Source organism: Stylophora pistillata, chromosome 4 (assembly GCF_964205215.1).
Source record: "Stylophora pistillata chromosome 4, jaStyPist1.2, whole genome shotgun sequence".
NCBI lineage: Eukaryota > Metazoa > Cnidaria > Anthozoa > Scleractinia > Pocilloporidae > Stylophora > Stylophora pistillata.
In genome coordinates this window covers 38,535,265-38,559,409 of record NC_142522.1, presented here as the reverse complement: position 1 = coordinate 38,559,409, position 24,145 = coordinate 38,535,265, and the positions used below count along the sequence as shown (strand labels likewise).

The following is a 24,145-nucleotide window of genomic DNA, read 5'->3' as shown; positions in this document are numbered from 1 at the left end:
TTCACAATCCTGTTGCTGTGGTAATAAAGGTTATTAAAGATATTCTGGGTTAACTATATGTCAATGGTTACTCGTGACCAGGAGCTGTGTTTTTCTTTCTGTCAGTGTTACGTCATTATCTTTGTTTTGCTGTATACATGTGCTTTTACCAAAGTTGTTTTCATCGTCATTTTTCACTTCCCCTCTGCTTCGCGCAAACGCCCAAACAAAAAAAATATTTTTAATTTCTATACACCGAAGTGCCTTGGTTGACATCCAGCCAGTTTTATTTTTAACGAGGTAGCGAGTAACTATTTCAAAGCTTCAATATTTCTGAAAGAATACTTGTTCTTAACACTCTTTTAGTTAAACTCACTTTATTGAAAAAGACCTTTAACTTACTTACAACCACTAACTTCAAATTCAAACCCAATCTTCTCTGGAACAACCGTTCTCACATATGCCAAGATGACAGTAGCTAAGCTGTCAAATTATGTGCGTCACTCGCTATGCACAAGAGAATATAAACAGTTTATATTCCCTTGCTACGTAACACCCATCTATTCTCACTAGGAAAGATCTTGCATAAGATTAAACCTTTTTCCCTTCGCAAGCCTTTACTTTCTACAAAGTGGCCTTCTTCCCTGGTTTTCGGACAGTCCGAGCTAAATTCAGGCAAAAGTTTAATAAACTTAGAGGTGTTAAAACTGAACGAAACAAATTCATCTTAAAGATATTTAATCAATTATGAATAAACAAAACGTAGGAGAAGAAGGAACTAACACTCCTTTTTCTTTTCCATAAATTGACAAGCTAAGTGCTCTTAAAACGAAAATACTTACAAAAAGATTTCAATTAGGAGATAAAAATTAAAAACGTTTACTAGCGAAGTCACCCAGGAAAAGCAATTTCAATAAAGTTCCGCTACAACTATCGACCCAAGTTAAGGTAATTGTATAATGTAAAAAAAAAAATTACCCAAAATAAAAGGAAATTAACAAAGAGTATTTTAAAAGAAAGCCGGTTAACAAGGTTCCATACTAAATTAAGGATGAAGCATGTAACTAATTATTTTAAGTTTAAGACCAAAGTCTGCTAATGAGAGAGGACATTAATTCAAATGAAAATTAAGATGAAGGCGTAAAAAGAGTAGGATATGATCAACTAGTTATTTTCAATACACTGAGTAACTTAGTTTTTCACCGAACACCAAGAGAAATGAGGTATTGATATGTAATACGCACACACTTCCACAGCTATGAATCTTCCCGTTTAATGACAATTTCTTGTCTTACGCACAGCACAGCTGGAGGAGTAATCAGCTAAGCATATCTAAAGAATTTCGGGAAGTACCTAAATCATTATTTTTAGTTTTCCTCTCGTAAAGGTTTCTCGAAGACTGTGAGAGTATTGTCACGTGCTGCGTTGCAATTCACATCATTCCACTTGCCCGGCCAGTATTTACCAGAGACCAACATCTCAGAACATAGCTCTTGACCTCCTGCGTTATTTGGTTCTCCAGGGACCCAGTTTGTTTATCCTTTTAAAGTGGTCATATCCACCCAGAGAAAATTACCAATAGCGTGCATCTTCTTCAGGCCGAGCCACATCTGTGCTTGAGTCCATCTCTTCTCCCTGAGAAAAACCTGAAATTTACGTTTATGCCATTCGGCATCATGTTACAGAATGAAAAACAAAGTGTGAAGACTACTCCACGATTAAGACTGACGAATTGAGTCGGAACCTGCTCTTTTTATCCCTAATTTGAATCATAAAATTTACTACTGCTTATAATAAGAACGTCGTATTTAAAAGTTTGTCCAAATGAGATGATAAAATCAGGATCTTTGAGCAATGAGTTAAAAAGTTCTTTTAATTCACCACGAGACGGGATCGCGTGTAAAATTATTTCCTTATTGTAATTAAAATAGATTTAAAACACATAATTAACGTCGTGGGGTGTTAATGACCAGTTTTATCTACTTTATTTGCAACTGGAAAAGGATAAATTATATCAGTGACACACTTTAACTGTTGATATATGCTTTAGTTAGGGTCAATTTCACATACGCCCTTAAAATTTTCATTATTATTTTCAGTACTTACCTGAACAAGCTGATGGACAAATTCATTTTCTTCTTCCGAGGAAATGGTCACCATCAGTGAATTGAGCTTCAGACACTGGCTCTGCACATCCTTCCATAGTTGGAACTGAGCCTCTATTACCAAGTAGCAACGCTTCTTCAGCTCGGTCCAGGGCGGATTGCAAGTCTCTGCGTAAAAACGGAAATCTAGAGTTTTTCATTTACAATCATTGGAAAGAAGGGAAGAAATCGAGGTCTCCCCCAAAAAACCGACAAACAAACAAACAAACCTATAAACAAACATAAAACAGCGTTTTGAAGATTTTCTTTGTTACCAATGGAGGTGCAACGCGTGACCCATTTCCAAAAGCGCAATCTATATTAGACGTAGCTGTCTTTCTTTCTTTGCCAATTGTTTAGATATAAGTTTTAGGTAAACATTCTAAAGGTCCATAGACACATTTATTTCGTGCTGCGTTTTCATAGCCTGCCTAATATTAATTACTTTATTTTATTTTATATGTTAATTATTCTATATATTGTGATCCTAAACTATTTATTATTGTTCTCTTAGTTTTAAACTATGTTGTAATGCGCATTTGAGCATATCCACATGGAATTTGCGCACTACAAATGCTGTATTATTATTATTATTATTATTATTAGTGTAGTGTTTGTAAGGTACATTTCGTGTGTCATACATAACATTGGTAAGTACGCAATGGGGGTTAGGAAGTTAATTATCAAAGTAGCATGGCGGACGTTTAGATAAGACTCGTGTGTTGTGTCCTTTCTTCGCAAATATCCATTTCCATCAACTGTAGAACGTGACACATAAGTTTCAATTTTCCACGGGATATCAACTTAATTTATCATCCTCTTACCATCCGTTTCCCATCATAAACCACGAACAGGGTTTATCTACCAATACAGAGGACATTTGATAAACTTTCTACGAACTTACTCTCGCAATAAAAGTCAGTCTCGGTCCAGTTTCCCTCGTTACACTCTGCAGTTGCATTGCCTACTACTTTGTACCCAGGCTGACATTCAAAGTCAACGGTTTCACCTGCGTGGTGAAGACTCTTTATGTTGTTTGGCATTTGGGCCCTTGCGACTTCAGTTTGAGGAGGCTTAATGCAGGGTATAGCTGAAAGGAAGAATAAAAAACATGTCATATTCTTGGATGAACTTCTATGGGAAAGCAACTAAGAAATGTATAGCTTACTAGACGACTAAGAGTTGTTTTGAGGTAACTTCATGACATAATTTGTTCATAATAGGGCGTTCTTCGAGGTTTCCGGAAACCAAACCCTACATGATCATTGGGACACAAAATACAGACACATCGGGTCTTAAACAAGCTATAGAAGCTAAATTTTGGAATAAAACCCTTATAGGAAGTTGTTCCGTACTCACAGAGATCGCTGCAGTAAGATTCTCGTACCGCCCCAGGCTCTGTAAATGCATCTCGATAAGGACATTTAACACACTCTGTGCTCCCTTCATCTGGCTGATATGTGCCGACAGGGCATGGTTCGCAAGTTCTATTTCCTACTTCGTAGTAACCAGGCGGACAGTACACTGGAAAGGTATTTGGGTGAGTGCTACTTAAGATGTGGTAATTGTCAACTGAGTAAACTGTACATTTGTTATTAACCTATTGATAGATCTCTATATATTCAAGAAGTATTTTTTGAGAGCGCTGAACAGTGTCCTCAATTTAAGTGAAAGAATGTGTAATTTCTCAATTTACCAAGGGTGTGCGATTAATAAGTTTTCGAAATTAAAAAAAAGAAACAAAGTTAAAACAAAACGAAAGCCCAAACAAAAGAAAGTAACTTAAGAAACATTTTTCCAAAAAAAAAAATGTCAAAATGATCAAAAACAAAAAAATGGCAGTTCTCATTTCGGTAATTTTCTATTTTGAGTTGAATCTAGAGGTAAAATTTATCGCTTATCATCCTTAAATGTCAGTCTTACCGCATAAGTACCCATCTTCATGAATTCCTGTGCCACTCGGACATTTTTGTGAAGGAAATCTAGCTTTAAGGCTTTCCTTGGCACCAAGTATTGTCAAGTTTCCCCATTGAGTCTTCAAGTTTTCGTCTTCTAGGGAAGAATAGAGCTTCTTTAAACTGTCTCCTATGCGTCTTTTAGAGAGGGAGAATTCATTAAGCGCTTCGAGCTTCTTTCCTTCTGGTGTTATGGGGTCGTCACCATAAAGAACGAACGAGATCGCAGCATCTGGAAATGGTGTGTAATACTCATCCTTAATTTTTTTCATCGGCCAACTCATATGCTCCAACATTTTCTGAGTAATATGTTGATAAGCCACAGTATCTATCTGATGAAAATTACCGATCGTTTTACTATTGCAGTCATATGGACTGCTGTTTACCTCAGAAGGCGTGGAAAAACATTGCTTCAGTTTTAAACTGACAGCGATGCTAGGCACGCCTGGAATGAATCTTAAAACGTCCAGTCTTGCAATTCTACTTTGAGCAGCACCATGTAAATTAGATACATTGCAATAGTAAAAGCCGGCATTTTCTTTTCTCAGATTTCTTATTTCTAGAACTTGGCCCGTCTCGTTAAGACGAACAGCATCCTGGCTCATCCCTTTTATTGGAATAAAGAACCACTCTGTTGATGGCCTAGGAACACCGGTGCTGTTGCAGACTATCCACATTATTTCATCTCCAACGAGCTTCTGCTTATCCAGTGGGTGTTCGGTAATATGTGGTCTTTGATGCACAACCAGGATTGTGACATTAGATACTGTAGTTCCTCTTGTATTGGAAGCGTGACACTTGTAGGCTCCTTCACTATCTTCGGTGACATTCCTTAGCTCAAGTATGGCCCCATTTTCCCCTTCTAGTGACTGTCCGTTCTTCATCCACACGTATTCAACTTCCAGAGTACTTTTAGCCTCACAAACTAAATTGACATCTCCGCCAAGAAGCGAGACAACTCTTACAGGAGAACTCTTTTCGATTTTAGGTTTCTGACCGCAAAGTATCATGTCATCGTTGCTTCCGTTAATGAAAAGCCTCGCTTGAGATAGCTTTCTTTCCAACAAAGACATAGTAATGTCCTCCCTTAAAATACTATCGATGATCTTGTTTAAAGCCTGAAGCCCCTTTTTGATTTCAATTGCTCTGGGGTGATTTTCCCTTTCATACAGTTCGTCTAGGCTGTCAAAGAAGAAGTCAGCACAATCAAGAATCCCTGAACATTGTGTAAACCTCTTCTTCAGCGTCACAGCATCTAGAAATCCACGTGTATCGTTTAACATGTCACTCCAAGATGTGCCTCCAGTGGTGTTAAGCTGAGCATTCTTGAGAAACTGAAATATATCGCTGTAAGAACTGTTTCCATCGTTGCTACCATCATCAGTGAGCTCCTCTATGCCTCTGATTCCCGAAAACAAAGCTTGATCAGCTTCCCTTTTGTTTTTTATCGAAAAATCCATGGATTGAACAATATCAGAGAATAGAATGTGGGCTTCTTTAGAAAGAAGACATTCGTGTCTTTCAATTGATAAGTCGTTATCATTCCTTTTGGAGTTGATGGACTCATCTCTTAATGACCTTCGTCTTCTTGACTGGGATATTCCAAAGAGTAGCTCAAGAATACGTTTTGATGCCAAGGCCAGAGAACTGTTTTCATTTTTGAAGTCCATGGGAAACTGAATTCCTTTGCGCGAGCCTTCAAATGTCCTGACGTTAGCTGTAAGGGGGAATCGCGTCTTCGCAGATGACGAGGTCAAGACTACGGAAAATGTAAGACTCTCTACGTAGATCAGTGGCTTTCCTGAAATTTTTTCCATTTTTTTGCCAAGTGTTAGACCCAGTTTTTCTCTCTGTTTCACTGTGCTGAGGGTTAAGGCTTTTCGAGCAAACTCACTCTGTTTAAGCCGTGCTTGAGCCAGCTTTAACTGCCTTGCAGCACTGTCAAACTCTATTTCTGCCTTGTTTAGTTCCAGCTGAGCATGGGTTGTGTCTTTTTCTCTCGTTATCATTTCTTGAAAATCTCTGAACATGGTCTTATTTCTAAAGTCGATTTTAGCGGCGAGTAAGTCCATTTTACCTATACAATGTAAGTTGTTTAAGACGCACTTTGGGTCAAGAACGTTTATGCTTCCATATTTGGAACATTCATATGTCAGATAACCAGAAAGCACAGTTTCCGTCTTTTCTGCATCGCAAATGAACTTTTCGATTTCCTTCTTTTTGTATTCGCGGTAGTTTTTTGTTACGTGATGCGTAACTGGAGCTTTCGGGCCAGGTATCTTTACTTGGTAAGTATCGCAGCCAACTATTACACTAATTAAGGCTATTCGTTGCCTACAGTTACCACGGTGTTTGACTATGGAAGTTTCAACCATTTCGATTACTTTTACCACCTTTGAAACGATAACTTCTTCTTTCAGAGCTTCCTTTACTTTGTGACAAACTGGAATGGTATAATTCACTAAGATTGGCTTATGACAAACCGCTGGTGTATAAGTGTTAGAGTCGCTGAAATTACATTTTAAAAATTGGCATGTTTCGTTCCGCTTTGCTTCCAGAAATTGGGCAAGGGAAGTTTCAAGCTCTGCTGCTGCATTCCCATATGCAGCTTTTACGTTTTGGAGTTTGGAGAGCCTCCGTTGCTTTTCTAATGACGCTTTGTTGAATATTAACTCTTTCTTCTTAACCAATTCCTTTGCGGTTTGTAGCCTCTCTTCAGTATACAATATCGATCTCTCACAACTTCTAACTCGTTTGGCGGCTCTTTCTGCCAAGAAATTGGCAAGGATTGTCACTCGACCTTGGAGACGTTTTGAAAGGTGGGAAGAATCCGTCATTCGTCCGTTAACTGTGAAAACTGAGGAGCCCCAATTTGTAGCATTACCAGTCATTGCCACTACATGCATGTTCGCCATATATCTATCAAATATCTTCCCTTGCGTTTCAAATGAAAGTTGATTCTTATTCAACGAAACTTTAACGCGTTGACTAACGGCCAAAAGATTACTTCTTCCAACAAAATGAGCTGACACCGCGTTAGAGTCTCTCGGAAAGATGAATTCAACAACGTGTCCCGCAGGAAGAGTCAGTATGTTGTCTTGACCTAAAGCCATCTGGCTTAAAGCTTCTCCTCTGCCTCTGAATACTGATGTATGAAGTGCATTAGAAAGGCAGTTTTTGTCCGTAAGGAAATCAACTGTTGTGCTTAATTCCTTAAAGCACAGGTCTCCCATGCAAAGATTTCCTCTAAATTTGAAGCTTATTCCGTTAAAAATTTGGTCAATTGGTTCTCCGTCAAAATTGAGGCGTAACCCTTTTGGAAATCGTTCCCTAATCTCATCAATTCTGTTTGAGAGCTCTGTATACTTTCCTTTTTTGCTTGTTGTGGGGAAATGATCTCTCATGACATCTGTGATGCTTTTTAAGTATTTTAACTTATTAACTATACGGTTTAAGAGTTTCAGGGCTCGTGAAACTTTTATTTTATCTCCAGTTAACGTCTCTTTCAATTCGCCTACTGAGACCTTAATTTGAGAAACAACGTCTAACGATTTTTGAAGAGCAATTTCACCATGTGGCATAACCTGTTTGGCTTTTATGATGACATATTGCAGATCAGGTAACAGTGAAATAATGCTGGAGAGAAAGTTTTTCACTTCACCGATGTTGACGATATTGTTTTGCATTCCTCCGCTTACTGACATGAGCATTGCCAAACGAACAGGTTCGTTTTTTATTGGTCGAATGTATGTTGCAAGAGGGCTTTTATTCAAAAGGTTACTGGCAGATTTCTCAAGTGTGAAGAAGATGCCGCGAACACTCTTGTTACAACCAGCTTCTCCTGACAAAACCGAACAAAAAAAACAAAAAAAACAGGAATAAACAAATATTGATAAGTATTGGTTCACAAATCAACATCCAAAGGTAATATATATTAAAGTTCACAAGGCAACCAGGTTGAAAATCAGACATGGTTAATGCTACTCTGGTTTAAGGATTTCATAAATGTAACCGAGGAATTACAATTCATAGACTCAACGTTTGAACACTCCTATCTAGTTCCTTCATCAGGGGTGATCTAGTCGTCGCAACAACTAACTAACTATCTAGCAGCCATTTCTTCTGACCAAACGCAAATAGGTGTCAGATAGTAAACTGCCATCGTCACGATTTAAAGGAGTGTGGTCGGAGTTAAGAGTGTGTCTCTGTAAAAGCGGTCCGGTCGATTTTGCTTGAGACACAGATTTCCCTCATTTCTTGTGGGTTGTAAGACATTCATGTGCCTATACTAAAACCACAATCCGTTTGATCGGTTCTCTTTATTTTTCAAAGTTTTACGGAAATGAAATTTCACTCGAGCGAAGGCCTGTCGTGACACTTTTCAAGACTTTAATTTGAGACAACTATGGAGGACAATTTAAAAAAAACTACGGAACTCAGCAAAAAACAAATACCACAGCCATTTATATTAATTCTATCTTATCTGTCGAGGCGACTTTCGTGAACATCACACTTCAATCAAGGAGACAGGAAGACTTGAATGACACCTTATCGAAATGCTTAAGTCACACACGCGAAAACCGATCAAATTCAAAGTAAATTTTTGAAAAAGTGAGGCGTTCTTAACTGATCCAACTAACATAGTTAGGAAGTAGATGCCATAGAAAAGGTAACTACAGAAAAAAAACTTTGCGGCCAGACCTTTACGAAAACTTTGTAACTCCACGAACTTACCTAATTTTCGGCAATCTCCAAGTTTGGCCGCCATTTTGAGGGACTTATCAACATGAAGCGTTGCAGACACAAATCGAGCAGGTAGATCTAAAACCGTCAGAAATACATGCAAAAGCAATTCAAATAAACTTTACTTTCTATTCACGCAGCAAAATGTCAAATTATTCTTAATACTTACCATTCCTACATTCCCATGCGACCATTTCTTCCAACAATTCAATCACAACTAGTGTTCAAATTCCCCTCGTCAGTCCACCATAAGAAATAACCTGGGTCACCCAAGCTTGGACTCAAATGTGAAGTACGAATCAAATAACACTACTGCTTCTTCTTCGAGGCAATATCATGCTGGTATTTTGATTTTCTGATCGACAAGAACGGTGTTCAGTAAGGGATCGCTATGATTATCTCATACACGGACCGCTGGCCAGCCGCTGAGTGAAAACAGAACGGTGTGGGGTGGAGTGGGGTGGGTGGGGGCTTATCGTCATAAGATATTAGAAAACATGCTTAAAAAACTTTGGGACTCCTAGTCTAAACCGTGAAGGCATGCTTAGTGGTACAGAATACTTTTATTTTGTTCACATAACTTTTTCCTTTAAATTAGGACTGGTATTAATAGAGTTATCGATGTATTTTAACCGGGGTATCCATATTACTTTTTGCTTGTCTTCTGTGGTGTAAAATAAGGTGTCTATTTTACGAGAACCTTTTATTTATGCCCCATTGCACGGAATGAACACTGTACTTAGAATGTTTTTTCTAAGTCATTTCTGCTGTTCCCAAGAATGCATGCAAAATCATTGCTTTATATACAAAGCTGACTCTAAAATATGATATTCCGCAAAAAAAACCAATGTCATTTACTTATGGCGTCAATAAAATTAACAGTGTACAATTTTTAGTGTTTTCCACTTATAAGCTCGACATAAAATTGTTAAGTGAATCATGTTAATCTCAGCTCATACCTTTAATCGATCTGACCTTTTATCACTAAACCCTATTCTTTTTGAAATGTTCAGCAAGCAACCGTGAGCGATAATCTTACTCTTGTACGTTAGATCAGCCATGATCTAATCGGCCCAAAGTAACGAATATAAATATAGAGGCAAGACCGATACAACGTCTTCAGGCACCAGAAGAACTTCAGCCTTCTTCAGGCACCTGAAGAAGGCTGGTTTGGCCAGCCGAAATATAGTGCTCCGTCTTAAAACTCATCTACGTTGTATCGGTCTTGCCTCTATATTCCTATTCCATTTTCATTTTCAAATTTATTGTCCATTTTTTTTCATACGACAACGACAAAGAGTTTTATAAGTGAACCGAATTTTTGGTGTACCATGCTTGTATATACAAAAACATGGAAAAGGCAGGCTAAATAAGCTCCTCCCCTCGGCCTGATCCTAATTTTTGGTTGCTTTCGCCCCATGCCTGTGCACGACTCCCTGTTGGCTTAAAAGAAATTTGAAAGACTACTATGCAGGACGCCTTTTCTTTTTCATTTCAGTTACCCTCTACAATTCTTTATAAGTATGTTTCGTGTTGAGATTTGGAGCAAACTTTCTCCGCTAACCTCTGACCTGGGGTCCACAAGGGATCACGAAGTTTATGAGGTGTGGCCTGAATGTCATCAAAACAACCACTGGGCGAATGGGACACAAGTGTTCTCTATTAAAAACAATACAGATGTGGTTGGACAACAACGGTGTTTAAGGAGGCTCGGAAAGGTTTTCCGTTGCCGTGGTGTTTTTGAAACGATGACAGGTTACAAGAATAGAGCTTAATCGTGTGGGAAAACTATAAACATCTTTGCAACTATATTGTTGGGCAAGACGCATAAGTCCGCAAACAGACACTCAAATTTTCAGTTATTGTAAATTATCTGAAAAACTAAGTCGGTTACCTACCATTTTAGTTTCTTTGTAGGAAAGCTCCCGAATTTCTTTAACTTCTCAGAAAGTATGAAACAAATTTATCTAGCAGATTTTAAGACTTCTTCCTGTACTTATAATTGATACCAACGCGATACGAGCTCGGGAGGTCTAAAGGAACTCGCTCTAACTTTGTATACTCGATACGATTTCACTGATTTCCGCGCCAAAGGAGCAATTCATGAGTGGTCTGTGGTTACGCTCGCTAGGCAAAGAATGGGTTTGTGACTTTCTCACTAAATTGAAGAGACTCGCGTCACTCCTATGAAATAGTTAAACAGAATACAGACTGCGAGCAGTTTCTTATTTTTTTTAAATATAGTGAGGTCACGCGTATCCTGTGAGCATGGAGAAGCCGCGAGATTGGTGACTCGTGTGTCGCGTCTTTGCCGCTCCACGCTCTCGGAGTTGAGCAAAGACAAGAAACCTTACCACTGATGCGTTACAAGAGGTTCAGTGGTTATCTCGATTATCTGAACACATTTATTTACAGTACATGGTAAAGATTTGTTTATAAATATATCAACTGATGCCGATCCTTTTTGAAACGAAATGTATTTAAAGAGAAAAAGAATACCCGGAGCGAAACAAAAGTTGTCTAGATCTGCAACACAAAGCATGCTTTTGCACAAAGACTGAGAATCGTAATGCATATTATGATACTTTAATGAATATATTCGAATGTTCCCAAAAATCTTCTGATAATCTGCCCGCACCCACCCCACACCCTCCCCCTCACCACTGAGCCGTACTGTTTTCACTTAGCGGCTGGTCAGCGGTTCCTTTATTAGGTAAACATGGCAATCGTTTCGTAATCGCCGTTCTTGTCGATCAGAAAATAAAAAAAACAGGCTGATACTGTCTCGAAGATGAAGCAGTTGTGTTATGTGATTCGTACTTCACATTCGAGTCGAAGCTTGGGTGACACAGGTTATTTCTTATGGTGGAATCGACGAAGGGAATTCGAACACTAGTTGTAGTGTTTGAATTGTTGGAAGAAATGGTCGCTTGGAAATGTAGGAATGGTAAGTTTAACAAACAATTGCAAATTTTACCGCTTGAATTGAAAGAAAAGTTCATTTGAATTGCTTCCGTATGTATTTCAGACGGTTTTAGATCTACCTACTTGGTTTATATCTGTTACGCTTCATGTTGACAAGTCCTTCAAAATGGCGGCCAAACTCGGAGATTGCCAAAAATCAGATAAGTTCATGGAGTTATAAAGTTTTCCCAAAGGTCGCGCCGCAAAGTTTTATTCTGTAGTTACCTTTTCTATGGCGTGTTCTTCCTAACTATGTTAGTTGGATCAGTTAAGAACGCCTCACTTTTACAAAAATTTACCTTAAATTTTATTGGTTTTCGCGTGTGTGACAAGCGAACCGATAAGGTGTCATTCAAGTCTTCCTGTTTCCTTGATTGAAATGTGATGTTCCCGAAAGTCGCCTCGATGGATAAGATAGAATTAATATACATGGCTGTGGTATTTGTTTTTTGCTGAGTTCCATAATTTTTTTCAAATTGTCCTCCAAAGTTGTCTCAAATTAAAGTCTTGAAAAGTGTCACGACAGGCCTTCGCTCGAGTGAAATTTCATTTCCGTAAAACTTTGAAAAATAAAGAGATCCGATCAAACGGATTGTGGTTTTAGTATAGGCACATGAATCTCTTACAACACACAAGAAATGAGGGAAATCTGTGTCTCGAGCAAAATCGACCGGACCGCTTTTACAGAGACACTCTCTTAATATGCCAGGCTTCCGACAAAGGTGCTGAGAATTTTTCCACCCAATTGTGTGGTTAGATAGGCATGCATGCTCCGGCAAAGCTGAGTTTTCTTTTTTCAAAAAGAAGACCGCTTTTAATGCTCTTTTAAACGTGTACCAAACTGATGCTTGGTCTGTCCGATATACTCGTGATCACAGTCATTGCATGGTATAGAAAAAATAGCGTCGATTCGTTGTTCTTTCATAACAGAATCCTTAGGTTTGGCAAAAATATGTCCAATGTCCGATAAAGTTGCTCAAGGTTAAAGTTTAACATTGTGGCTATTCAAAATTCGCTTGATGGGTAACGTAACACGTACCCTGAATGTAAGGAATAATGTTAAGGATAAGTTGAGAAAACGGACACCACCCCTCCCCCCCATTTAAACGTATTTTTCACGAGTTGCCATGGCAAAAAGAATAAATAAACGCGCGAGGTTCGTTTTGGTCCGCCATATTGCTTGTATGTTTGCTTTCAATGTAAATGATTTCGACCTCTCCTTCCGCGGCCGGTAACAATAACAGCAAAACCAGTCGCTGGTTCCTTCTCATCAGGAGTGTTACTAGTTGTAACTGGTTTCTGGCTATTACGGTGAGATGTTTTGGTGCCATTTACCGTTATGACTTCCGAAACATATTTCCTCTCCTCGGCCCTCGAATCAAGAGAATATGGTAGACAGTCGGCCCTTCTTAGTAAAGTTTAACCTACGGACTTTTTATGGTAATCGGTGCGGGTCGGTTTACGATGAACACTTGTCTCTAAATTCCCCTGTTCCGCTCTGCACACATTTAAATCGATAAAGGGCCGGTGTCTATCCTTTTCACGCTCGAAGCTGAATTGGATACACGACTCCTCTGTTGGAACACTGCTCCACGTTCCGCTTCATTTCCTGATACCGCTGAGATGACATCTTTGACATCTCGTTTCTAGAACCCGGTGAAGAGACATTACCATATTTATTAGCAATGACGGCAGAGACAGGCGAATCCATAGCTGTATCAGAGACCTGTTGATAGAAGGTGCCTTTGCATGGAAACTGCAGGGTTTTGAGGCAAAACACAGCAGATTGATTGATTAAAAAGAAGTTATTTGTCCTAAGCCAGGAAAGCATCTCCTCGGAGTCTCTCTTCCCCACTATAAGGGCCAGATCAACTGATATTTTAGTGAAGAGCGAAACAACGTCAGAAGATACCAATTCTTCACCAGCATTAAGATTTTTGTCAGCTTTGTCGGAGCTCGCATGCTTAACTAACCTCACAATTGGGTGGGATATTCTAAAATCATCACCACTAATCGGCGTTACCGCCTAGCGTCTTTGCTTGGAAGCCTTGCAAATTAACTCCGCCCACACTCCTTTAAATCGTAACGATGGCGGCTTACTACGTGAAAGAAAGGGTTGCTAATTAGTGAGCATATCAAAGGACCTCTAGTTGCAACGACTAGATCACCCCTGATGAAGGCACCAGACAAGAGTGTCGAAACGTTGGATCTGTGAATTTTAATTCCCCGGTTATATTTATAAAATCCTTACACCAGAGTAGCATCAAACCATGTCTAACCCAAGGGTAATGTTATCAATATGATGACTTTCCAGGGTATGCGTTTAGAGATTAACGCCTATTATTACTCAATGTCAATATTTTAAAGATGCAGCTCTTAGTTACACTGAGTATCATTTTTTCTAAATTGATGGCCAAGATATTACTATGAATCACATTTTACATTACTGCTCTTGATCGCTACTCCGTATCTTAAATTTCTTCCAAAGAAAAGCAGGTAAAAACAGCGAAGCAGCTATCCGCCCAAAAATGCACCTAAACTCTGATAGAAATCTTTAGGAGATGTCTTTCTCAGGTACACCTTTTCTCGTTTCTCTCTCCCAAGAGAAAGTTAACACAGAAATTTGTCCTACCTCCCAAGACAGCTTTTCCACTTGCCTTGGCTAAACCAAGTTTCAAGACAAAGTCTTTCCCGAGTGCTCTTCCAGAAACGTTCAGAAATGCTTCTCCTCTTAATTGCATGTCCATCCGTTGAGACATAAGAGTGGTAAATAGCTGTATAGGAATGCATGAAAAGTAAGTCATTGTTAGGAGTCATCGAAAGTAGGAATATGTCTGAGGCATTTTTTTAAAAGTCAAGAGCTATTCTCTTGACTTTTATCACCGGAATTATACTGGAACCTAGAAAAATAGGATCCATTTCCATAATGACATTTACAAAACAATTTTCACGATTGTATACTTACACTTTCCATATGGTCGGATCTGATAATGGCATCCCCACGCATCGTAAAAGATAAGAGGAGGAGCTTAGGAACCCCAAATTTCCATTCTAGGCTTCCTTTTAACCACATGTTGAAGTGGAAGGGGGATAATTCTTGTAACTCCTTGCCATTCCAAATAATTCCATTCACAAAACGAACAGTCTCCTTGTTTCTATGAAAGCCGATCGAATCCACCTGAAGATTGAGCCCGTCATTCTTCAATTCTCGGAGGATATTCAGAGTGCTCTTTAAAAGATTAGCGTCTCCTTTGCGAAGGTTAACGAACAAACCAGGCTGGCATAGATTTATTGCAAAGCAGGTTGTCCCATCAGCGAATAAAGGAACCTCAGTCTGTGTAACTCGTATTTTATAATTCACAGCAGGACGGTAATAGATGAGACTTGATGCTTGATTTAGGGGAAATCCTGAGCAGTGTTCCAAATCAGGTACAAGACTAGCAGCAATGTTCTGAATGTCAAACAAATTGTTGTTCTCGTCAACTGAAAATGAAAGCCATTCCGGAGCCATCGATGAAAGTGCCTCCATAAACGAAGACACGAATGCATCGTTTCTTATGAGCTCAAGTAGACTGTTTGTGTCTGTGACTCTTGCTTGGCAAGCTCCGTTTTTTGAATGCAATAGTACGTACTTTTTGGAAGGAGCTGTCATAGATATGCTAGCTTCAATCACTTTATCTCGAGAAAAACCATCCCACGAATTTAAACCGATTAGAGAAAGAGGAATATCTTGGTTTCCTGCAGCGTTTATGTGCACAATGCCATTAGTAGAGGAAGGATTCTTCGTCCACGGTGCGGTAGATAATAGACGTACTTCACATGAAAGTTTTCTCTGATTTTCCTCGCAGCCTATGGGTAGCTCCCCTTTGCGAAGGAATAACTTTGTGCTTAAGCTGCTTCTAGGGGACGTTTTTGGCGCAGTGAATAACACGCCTAGTTTAGGAGCTTCAAAATCGTTCGCACTTTCACCCTCAAGATCATATCTAATCCTTTGGATTCCTGGCTTTTCTGCAATCACAGTAAATAGGTGCGTCCGTTTTGAAGAGTTAAATACAAATGACTGTGGCTGAAACGCAACCCCTTCCTCAGATGATAATACTACTTTGAGGCGTATCAGTGGTCGTGCTACAAGGTAAAGCATCTCGGATTGTTTATTACAGAGTAGTTTAGGAAAGATAGGCTTCAGGACATACCCAGTCTCACAACGACTTCCTTTATAACCAGTGTTTTCACAATTACAGGTATAGTGCTTTTCTCTCAGCGCTGAACATTTCCCTCCATGTCTGCATGGATTTGGCTGGCAGGTCTCGATCACTACGACAAAAAAGAAATAACTTCACCTGTCAATAAAAACTCTGAATGATTTATTTGGTTTCTCGTTCTTTGCGGATTTTGAATTTTGTTTTTCATGTTTGTCTGTACGTCTTTTTTTTTTTCGTTTTTACCTTTTCTGCATGAGATGTACTAATTAATCAACTTTCTATTGAATGCAGATCTTCCTTTACGTACGAAATGAAACTAGTTTAAATTACTTAGCTAGTTTCCTCAATATGTGATCGACTTGTGTTTCTTGTACCACAATAAGGTCAATAACGATCTTTTAATTGGAAATACTCTAGACATTTCCTCTCGGGAACAATGAATCTTAAGAGCCCGGTGTCAGCCTTTTACATATATGTGAGTGTTCAAGTCATCTCATGAACGTAATACAGCTGGTCTTAACAACAAATATATATGAAATACATATATATGAACTGCGGTTATGAAACGTATATGTGCACGATCCTTCGCAGTAAAGCACTATTTAAGCAATAGTGAAAATCAGACCTGAAAAAAATGCAGGCCTGTACGGGATTCGAACCACTGACCTCAGCGATACTAGTGCAGCGCTCTACCAATTGAGCTAACAAGCCAACTGGGAGCAGGCCATCAAATTAATTCTTCAGTTATTGCTTAAATAGTGCTTTACTGCGAAGGATCGTGCACATATACGTTTCATAACCGCAGTTCATATATATGTATTTCATATATATTTGTTGTTTGATTTATCATCTACGGGTTTATGTCGAACTAATTTGATGGCCTGCTCCCAGTTGGCTTGTTAGCTCAATTGGTAGAGCGCTGCACTAGTATCGCAGAGGTCAGTGGTTCGAATCCCGTACAGGCCTGCATTTTTTTCAGGTCTGATTTTCACTATTGCTTAAATAGTGCTTTACTGCGAAGGATCGTGCACATATACGTTTCATAACCGCAGTTCATATATATGTATTTCATATATATTTGTTGTTTGATTTATCATCTACGGGTTTATGTCGAATTAATTTGATGGCCTGCTCCCAGTTGGCTTGTTAGCTCAATTGGTAGAGCGCTGCACTAGTATCGCAGAGGTCAGTGGTTCGAATCCCGTACAGGCCTGGATTTTTTTCAGGTCTGATTTTCACTATTGCTTAAATAGTGCTTTACTGCGAAGGATCGTGCACATATACAGCTGGTCTTATTCTAGTCTTCCGATGAAACTTACTTTTACAAGAAAAATTCCCAATGTTCCACGAAACGTCGTCACCCTTGGAATTGAGGATGCAATTAACTTGTCCATCTCCCTCCAAGAAAAATCCACGACGACATCCAAAATAGCAAGTTGAGCCGAAGGACGTAAAGCAAGGTACTGAGATAGTTTGATTCAAGTTACGTGTGATCAACGTATCGCAATGTTTTACTAGGGGAAAGCAAAAACATTGCAGTTTTTAGAATTGATTAGTTTGATTGTCACCCAATGAGGTATCAGTTCATGGTTCAAATGCCCCAAATTAAGTCCAAATTTGGACGTTAACGATTAATTGAATCACATAGGGCTCTAGCGTCTCATTGAAAGTCTGAGTGCTTTCTGAATTTCAGCCGCCAAACACGTAGGGCGTATCGCTCATATACCATTCAGGGGCTGCACCAGTCAAAACTCTACAATATCCAGTAATCGAGATTATCAAATGGAGAAAAGCACACGTGACTCGCCAGCTTTGGAACTTTCTATGGTATCCAATTTACATTATCAACTCAGTTTATAAAACTTAAACCACCTCGTTACTCCCACCGACACAGCACCACAGTTTCTTTAAAAACCCTCTCCCTCTATTCACTTATCTTTACCTTGGTTACGAGAGCAAAAGTCGCCCCACCATCCACCCCACCGTGGCTATTTGCATCAAAAAGAAATTCTACCATTGTCACACCCACGGGGAGAATTTGTCTTTTCTTCAGTTTTGCCGTTGGTTTCAATTTTGCCGCTCGTACAATCAACGGAGATTTTAAAAAATCCCGCCTGTATTTCGAAGCTGTTTCCGCCATTGTTCCAAAGTGGCCACATAGAGTCATTTCTAATGACTTGACAAAGCCTGTTGGAATTAAAGTTGATCCACTTTTCTTAATACGGAGAGCAACATGACCCGGAATATTTGGACTTACTGGATGCGCGAACGATGAAAAGGATAACCCGCGCAAAGAAAAACGTTTTGCCTTTAATTCAGATGGATTCTTACCCGCTTGAGAATGAGGGATGGCAGTTACCTTGACAGAAAGGTAGCTTTTTGCTCCAATTTGAAGAAGCAAGACATGTAATCAACCGTGGTCCGACCAAATCATATCCGGGATCGCAAGAAAATGAACAAGTGGCATCAGTGACAAGTCCGGAACAATTCATTGTACCATTGAGTGGCGAAGAAATCTTCTCACAAGGCTGAGCTGAAAAATGATTAGAGCCGATAAGTTTGTTCATTCGAGGCTAATGCACATGAATTTATTACTCTCATCTCCCGATTAGTTTATTCTTTTTGTCTTTCCATTTTGGCCACAATTAGCGAATACTACTGGCTGTTGAATTACAAATTCGGAGGCTCTACTCGCTTTTAGGCTTAAAACCTTTGTTTTTCAATAATTTGTTCAAGGCCTTGACTTCGCACAGCCTCAATTGTGAGAGTGAAAAGAAAAGACAGGAAGTTTTAAACGCATCAGCCCTAACAAAGAAAAAGTCGCGTGATTATTTGAGTTCTAATAGCACCTTGAAAGTGGCATAGATGATTACTAGGCAAGTGCTTATTCACCTTGTAAAGGAATGGCTCTAAGAGTCGTGGGTTATAACATTTTAACGTGATACAGTATCGTAAGAACTTATTCTCTCGTGCTTCAAGAGAGAAATGAATGAAAGGACGGATAGGTAATGAAAGCGAAGTCTCTCTCGAGAAACCTTTTCAATTACCGCTCTTAAATACGAACCTTTGCACTTTTTCGTGCCTGATAACAATGTGTAGCCTGGTCTACATGTGCAAAAGTAGTGGCCATCTGCGTTGTGACAGTAATGTTCACAGGAATGCTTTCCACTCTGGCATTCGTCAATATCTAAGGACAAGACAAAAAAAACAGCAATATATATAGGACCGTACAGTGTCTCAAATCTGATCTCTCCAGAACTCTTTGCCGTCGAAAGGTGACATATTGCAAACTTTTGCCCCACGGAGAAGGTTGCATCACTAACCTTTACACTGCCTCTTGTCGTACATCAGCGCATATCCTTTCCTACAAGAACACTGAAAGCTTCCGTCAACGTTTGTGCAGATATGATGACAACCGGAGAGAGTGGCTGTTTCCTTACTTCCTTCGATGGTTCTGGGGTCACACTCATCGATATCTGAGAGAAATATCTAGTGCGTCATTTTCCTATGTAGATATTCCGTCTTGAGGGATAGTAGAAATTCAAATTCTGTAAATCCCTTAGCGGCAACGCCTCAAAAGCAACAACCCTCTTAAGATTACCAATTATTGTTGAGAGGCGATATGTTCGTTCATATCAAGAACGCAGAACGAACCGAACACGAAATCCTGCGTTACAAGTTTTCGTAGTTAGTCACTAAACTTACCTGTGCATGTCCTTTTATCAGTGTTTAGTTGATATCCTTTACCACAAGAGCACTTGTATCCACCAAGAGTATTGCTGCAAGTATCCTGACAGTCGTGGACTAACTTACATTCGTTAATGTCTAAAGAAAGAATATATAGTGTTGTTGTTAGAAATCAACGCAACCATCTAACTGTTGTAATGGCTACTGGCATACAGCTTACCCTAAGCACCACTGTCTCTAATAAGTTATACCTACTGAAAATAATTCAATAAGCGAAGTCATATCTGGAAGTAGTGGTTGTTATATACACTTTTGGACGAGTAAAGCAACCCATTACCTTTCCAAAAACAATGCGCTCCATAACAATGTGGTCAACTTGACCGAAAACTGGTCAAGTAATATGAACAACCAAAACACTAATTCAGCCAAGAAGGTAAACATATGCAGTAAAATGTGATTAAATAGGAAGAAAATTAACGCCACCGATATTATAAGGTGGAAAAGCAAGGTAGAAGCCTTAACAGCCAATAGAGTATGAAACGCTGACCGCCACGACAATCTGAAACCCTGACATTCATGACAATCTGAAACCCAGACAAGTATGAACAGTAAGAACCCTGACAACCATGACAGTTATAAGCCCTGATAGCTTTGACAGTGGAAAATCCTGACAGGTATGAGGCATGGACAGCTGTAACAGTGTGACGCACTGTCCAGTATGATTTCCCGTCTAAAACTCAAGATGTAAACTCTTGGCTTGCGCCACTTCACATCTACAAGCTCAAGTTTAGCCCTTGTGAAATGCCTAGTCGTGTGCCCACGGTTCTTCGAATGGGATTCTAGGTTATGCACGCAGCCACGCATGCCCATCATCTTCTCCCTTTCTCTGCTGATTACGGTTAATTGCGCATGTTGAATATACTAACTAGTTCGTACGGATGTACAGTCACGGGACAGACCAAATTTCTCTACTTAATGGACTTATTCCCCTTTTTATAGTATGGGTCTTGCTGCGCGCGACGCGAGCTCCGCTATTACAATCTGCATTAGGTTAATTTTACCTGAGCAGGTCCTTCCATTTATGTTTAAATGAAATCCCTTATCACAGCTGCAGCGATGGCTGCCGAACAGATTCCTGCAATTATGTTGACAGTTTCCGTTGTTGCTGACACACTCGTCTATGTCTAATAAAAAAAAAAGAAAAAAAAACTCGACAACAGACAAAAACCTTTTGTGAAAAGAAAGGGCCGCGATTTACTTCCGCGTACATTAGAAGTAAACTATTGCCTTTTGTCTAGTGATGTGCTTTCACCTAGTTCACCTATTCCACTGCTCAGGAGTCCGCATTCATTAATTACCGAGATCATTAAGATTCCATTGTCTTAACAATACTTTGACTTTGTTTTTGAACCCTCACTTAAGTTGCCAGACGCTATCTCGGCTTCCTTAATTACAACGATTTTGGATTGAATGTGGAGTACCTGAAACCAAATGTTTCGCAAAATGAATTAATCAAGTCAAGAAAAAACATTCAAGCAGCATCAGAAAACGCGAATAAAAACACTTGAACGGTCTACCGAGAGGGAGAACCGTCGGTTGTGAGGTTTGTGTGAGTTCTCTTACGCCAATCACCAAGCAAAGATTGGGATCTTTATATTAGTTTGTCTTTTCGTAAAGTATATGAAAGCTACTCTAATAGCTAAGTATTATTAAAACATACCTCTACATGATTTTCCAAACACGAGACGGAAACCCCGCGGACAGTTGCATTTGTACCCACCGGGATAGTTCACACACTGTTGTCTGCAACCTCCGTTAATCAAGGCGCACTCATCGACATCTGTAATAAGCATGCAACAATTCATCGCAAAGAATCGATAAAGTTGTTTGTTCATATTACCAACATGTTTACTTAATATTTAACAATTATTCGCCAAAGGCGAGGCGAATATCGTCGAATAATCCCCGAGACGAAGTCGAGGGGATTATTCGACAGTATTCACCGAACCTGAGGCGAATAATTGTATTAGTATAATTTCGGAGCTGAACAACACAGAAATTTCTAAAATCATAACATCTTAGAAACATTTATTAACATTTTACTTGAACATTTTATATAAACCGCGTGGAGCGGTTTATATAGCGTCATATAAGGAACCGCTCGACCAGTCAGATTGCTGGAAACTCTTTGCTCAGCTCTGAAATTATACTAATGTGTATCATAGAAAAAAAAGTCGCTGTAGGTGTTCCGTCTCTGAAGTGGTGACTTAAAAAAAAAAAGCATAACCAACTAAAAGGAATCGTATACCTGTACCCGTATGCAGATTTTAATCGCTAATCCTATGAAGACTATGTCATCAACTGTCTTTTTCGGCAAGGTAGATTCTAGTTTTGATGACGAAAAACTACCTTATATACACCCCTTTCCTTTCAAATTTGTACAAACATGAAACATTTTTACTATAACTCAGTGAACTACATTGACCGAAATTCTCATCCCTCGACATCAGTATGTTTTAAATTTCAACGAGTCTGTTAATTCCGTTTCTATACATTTAGGAAAATTCCGCGGCAGTTGAAAGAGGTTAATGATTCTCTAGAGAGAGAGAGCCATAAAAGCTCATAAAGATTGCTCTTTTGTAGGATTTAGAGATTTACTTCGAACATGATCTTGCTCAATATCTCATTAAGCTCTCCTCTAATCACACTAAGCTAACATTCCATTTATCTACTAAGTCATCTTCACTTCAGCACCATTGTTTATATCTCTGCCTTTTTCCAGGTTTCCTTAATTGTAACCGTTGTCATTTGCTTGATGAAACAACTTAGTTAATATAAACTTCATGTGAAATAAATAAAGAAAATGCATTGAAGTGAAAATAATTACATTGGAAAACGACCCGGTAAACCTCCTCCTATTTGAAGCGTTTTACATAAGCTAGGAAAAACAAACCTACGCTCAACTCCCGAGAAGAACGCATTGAATTCGCGGACCTATTGTTCTAACGCTTCCCATATCATACTAGATCCTTTCACAGTGACACTAGCTCATTAGTATAGTGACACTTTTCTCCCTTTTATTCGGCCCTCGCGGAATTTTTTATCTTATCCGTCCCTGATGATGCCGTTGAGCGGCGGGAGCTCGGACTCCTACAATATTTTACAGTAATTCAAGGTCACATTAGTGTTTTTATTGCTTTAATAACCGTTCAAATCAATTGACTCTACGCAGTCATACCTGTGCATACTGTATCACTTTGAAGTCTGTATCCATTGCCACACTCGCAAATGAAACTCCCATTAGTATTCCGACATCTATTTGCACATGAATTTGATCCGGAAGCGCAGGTGCACAAGGCGCTGTTTGTGCACTCGTTGACATCTGCCGAACGTATTAAAATTTAAAGATAAGTTGATTTCTGTTTAAATTTCAGAGTAACTGTGGCATGGCGGTGCTAATTTCGCCGCAAAAATAAAACTATAGAAGTTAGTAAATAAGTAAGTCTAATTCATTAACCACACTAATTAAACTCTCTAGTTACATTACAATAGACTAATCTGATAACAAATATAGAATACTTAACTGTTAAACCAAGCTGTGATAAAAAATATTAACAACAAGTATTCCGTAAGTCTACAAGCTTCATACTTTAAAATTTTGAAAGCCATCGAGAGCTCGCATAGATTCATCTAAATCGTTCCACCTTTTCGCAGTAGAATATTTCAACTATTTGCCATTGTATTTGCTTTTGTTATTCATTTTATTTGCCATTACCAGAAAAAGAATTAACCGAATACAAAATTTCTGATACATCAAAGACGGCCTCCCGGTTAGCTCAATGGATAGAGCGCTGGACTGTTGTGCGGGAGGTCGAGGGTTCGAGACCCGGCCGAACCAACATTCAGGGTCTTAAAATAATTGAGAAGAACATGCTACCATTTTATAACATCAAGAAATGATTAGATATTCTAGTGTTCTCAGATAGGGACGAATAAATGGGGGTCCCGTCTCCTGCAGGGTTAGGGGCAGGAGACGTTCATTTCCCACGCACGAAATTACTGCGCGATGGATGTCCTTCCCTGGGGTGGGATGGGTGGGTAGCAGGACCCCCGTTGATACCAGTGTTTACTACACTGAAGGGGCTATCCTGTATAAATATAGATGTGTACTTATTAGAAGCCGGGGGCTTATAAAGTATAGGCTTCCTTAAACTACAGGACAAACCATACAAATCAAAGGTGCTGAATGAAAGTTTAGATTAAGTTAGAAAAAGAAAAAAAAGAAATATAAAAGAAAAGGTGTGTAGCTTAACAAAGATCATATTTAACTAAGAAAGAAGAATTTTTTTAAGCCTTTTGCTAAACAAGCTGATGCTTTCAGAGTATTGAATTTCCCGAATTAGCGTGTTGAAAAACTTAGGGCCTTGATATCGAATTAAAAGTTTTCGAAAATTAGTTCGACAATGAGGTA

At 39.1% G+C, this 24,145-nt stretch overlaps 1 protein-coding gene and 1 long non-coding RNA gene across 2 annotated transcripts in view; both read right to left on the bottom strand.

Moving 5' to 3' along the window:
• Positions 1 to 700: 700 nt before the first annotated feature.
• LOC111325340 (uncharacterized) overlaps positions 701 to 24,145 on the bottom strand; it is a 31,176-nt gene continuing 7,731 nt past the window's right edge. The window contains exons 5-19 of the mRNA XM_088756442.1: positions 22,913 to 23,056; positions 21,395 to 21,514; positions 20,736 to 20,858; positions 19,693 to 19,812; positions 19,311 to 19,463; positions 19,052 to 19,174; positions 18,347 to 18,520; positions 17,307 to 17,501; positions 14,751 to 16,099; positions 14,418 to 14,559; positions 4,047 to 7,919; positions 3,483 to 3,647; positions 3,028 to 3,213; positions 2,086 to 2,252; positions 701 to 1,625 (exon numbers count right to left, since the gene is read on the bottom strand). Coding sequence (XP_088612568.1) covers positions 1,515 to 1,625; positions 2,086 to 2,252; positions 3,028 to 3,213; positions 3,483 to 3,647; positions 4,047 to 7,919; positions 14,418 to 14,559; positions 14,751 to 16,099; positions 17,307 to 17,501; positions 18,347 to 18,520; positions 19,052 to 19,174; positions 19,311 to 19,335 — 6,510 coding nt within the window. The 5' untranslated portion in view covers positions 19,336 to 19,463; positions 19,693 to 19,812; positions 20,736 to 20,858; positions 21,395 to 21,514; positions 22,913 to 23,056 and the 3' untranslated portion in view covers positions 701 to 1,514. The remainder of the gene's footprint in view (positions 1,626 to 2,085; positions 2,253 to 3,027; positions 3,214 to 3,482; positions 3,648 to 4,046; positions 7,920 to 14,417; positions 14,560 to 14,750; positions 16,100 to 17,306; positions 17,502 to 18,346; positions 18,521 to 19,051; positions 19,175 to 19,310; positions 19,464 to 19,692; positions 19,813 to 20,735; positions 20,859 to 21,394; positions 21,515 to 22,912; positions 23,057 to 24,145) is intronic.
• LOC148733641 (uncharacterized) lies at positions 8,329 to 9,030 on the bottom strand. Its single transcript, XR_015999839.1, has 3 exons — positions 8,991 to 9,030; positions 8,813 to 8,899; positions 8,329 to 8,361 (listed from the first exon to the last, which is right to left on the bottom strand). It is a non-coding gene; the product is annotated as an uncharacterized LOC148733641 (long non-coding RNA).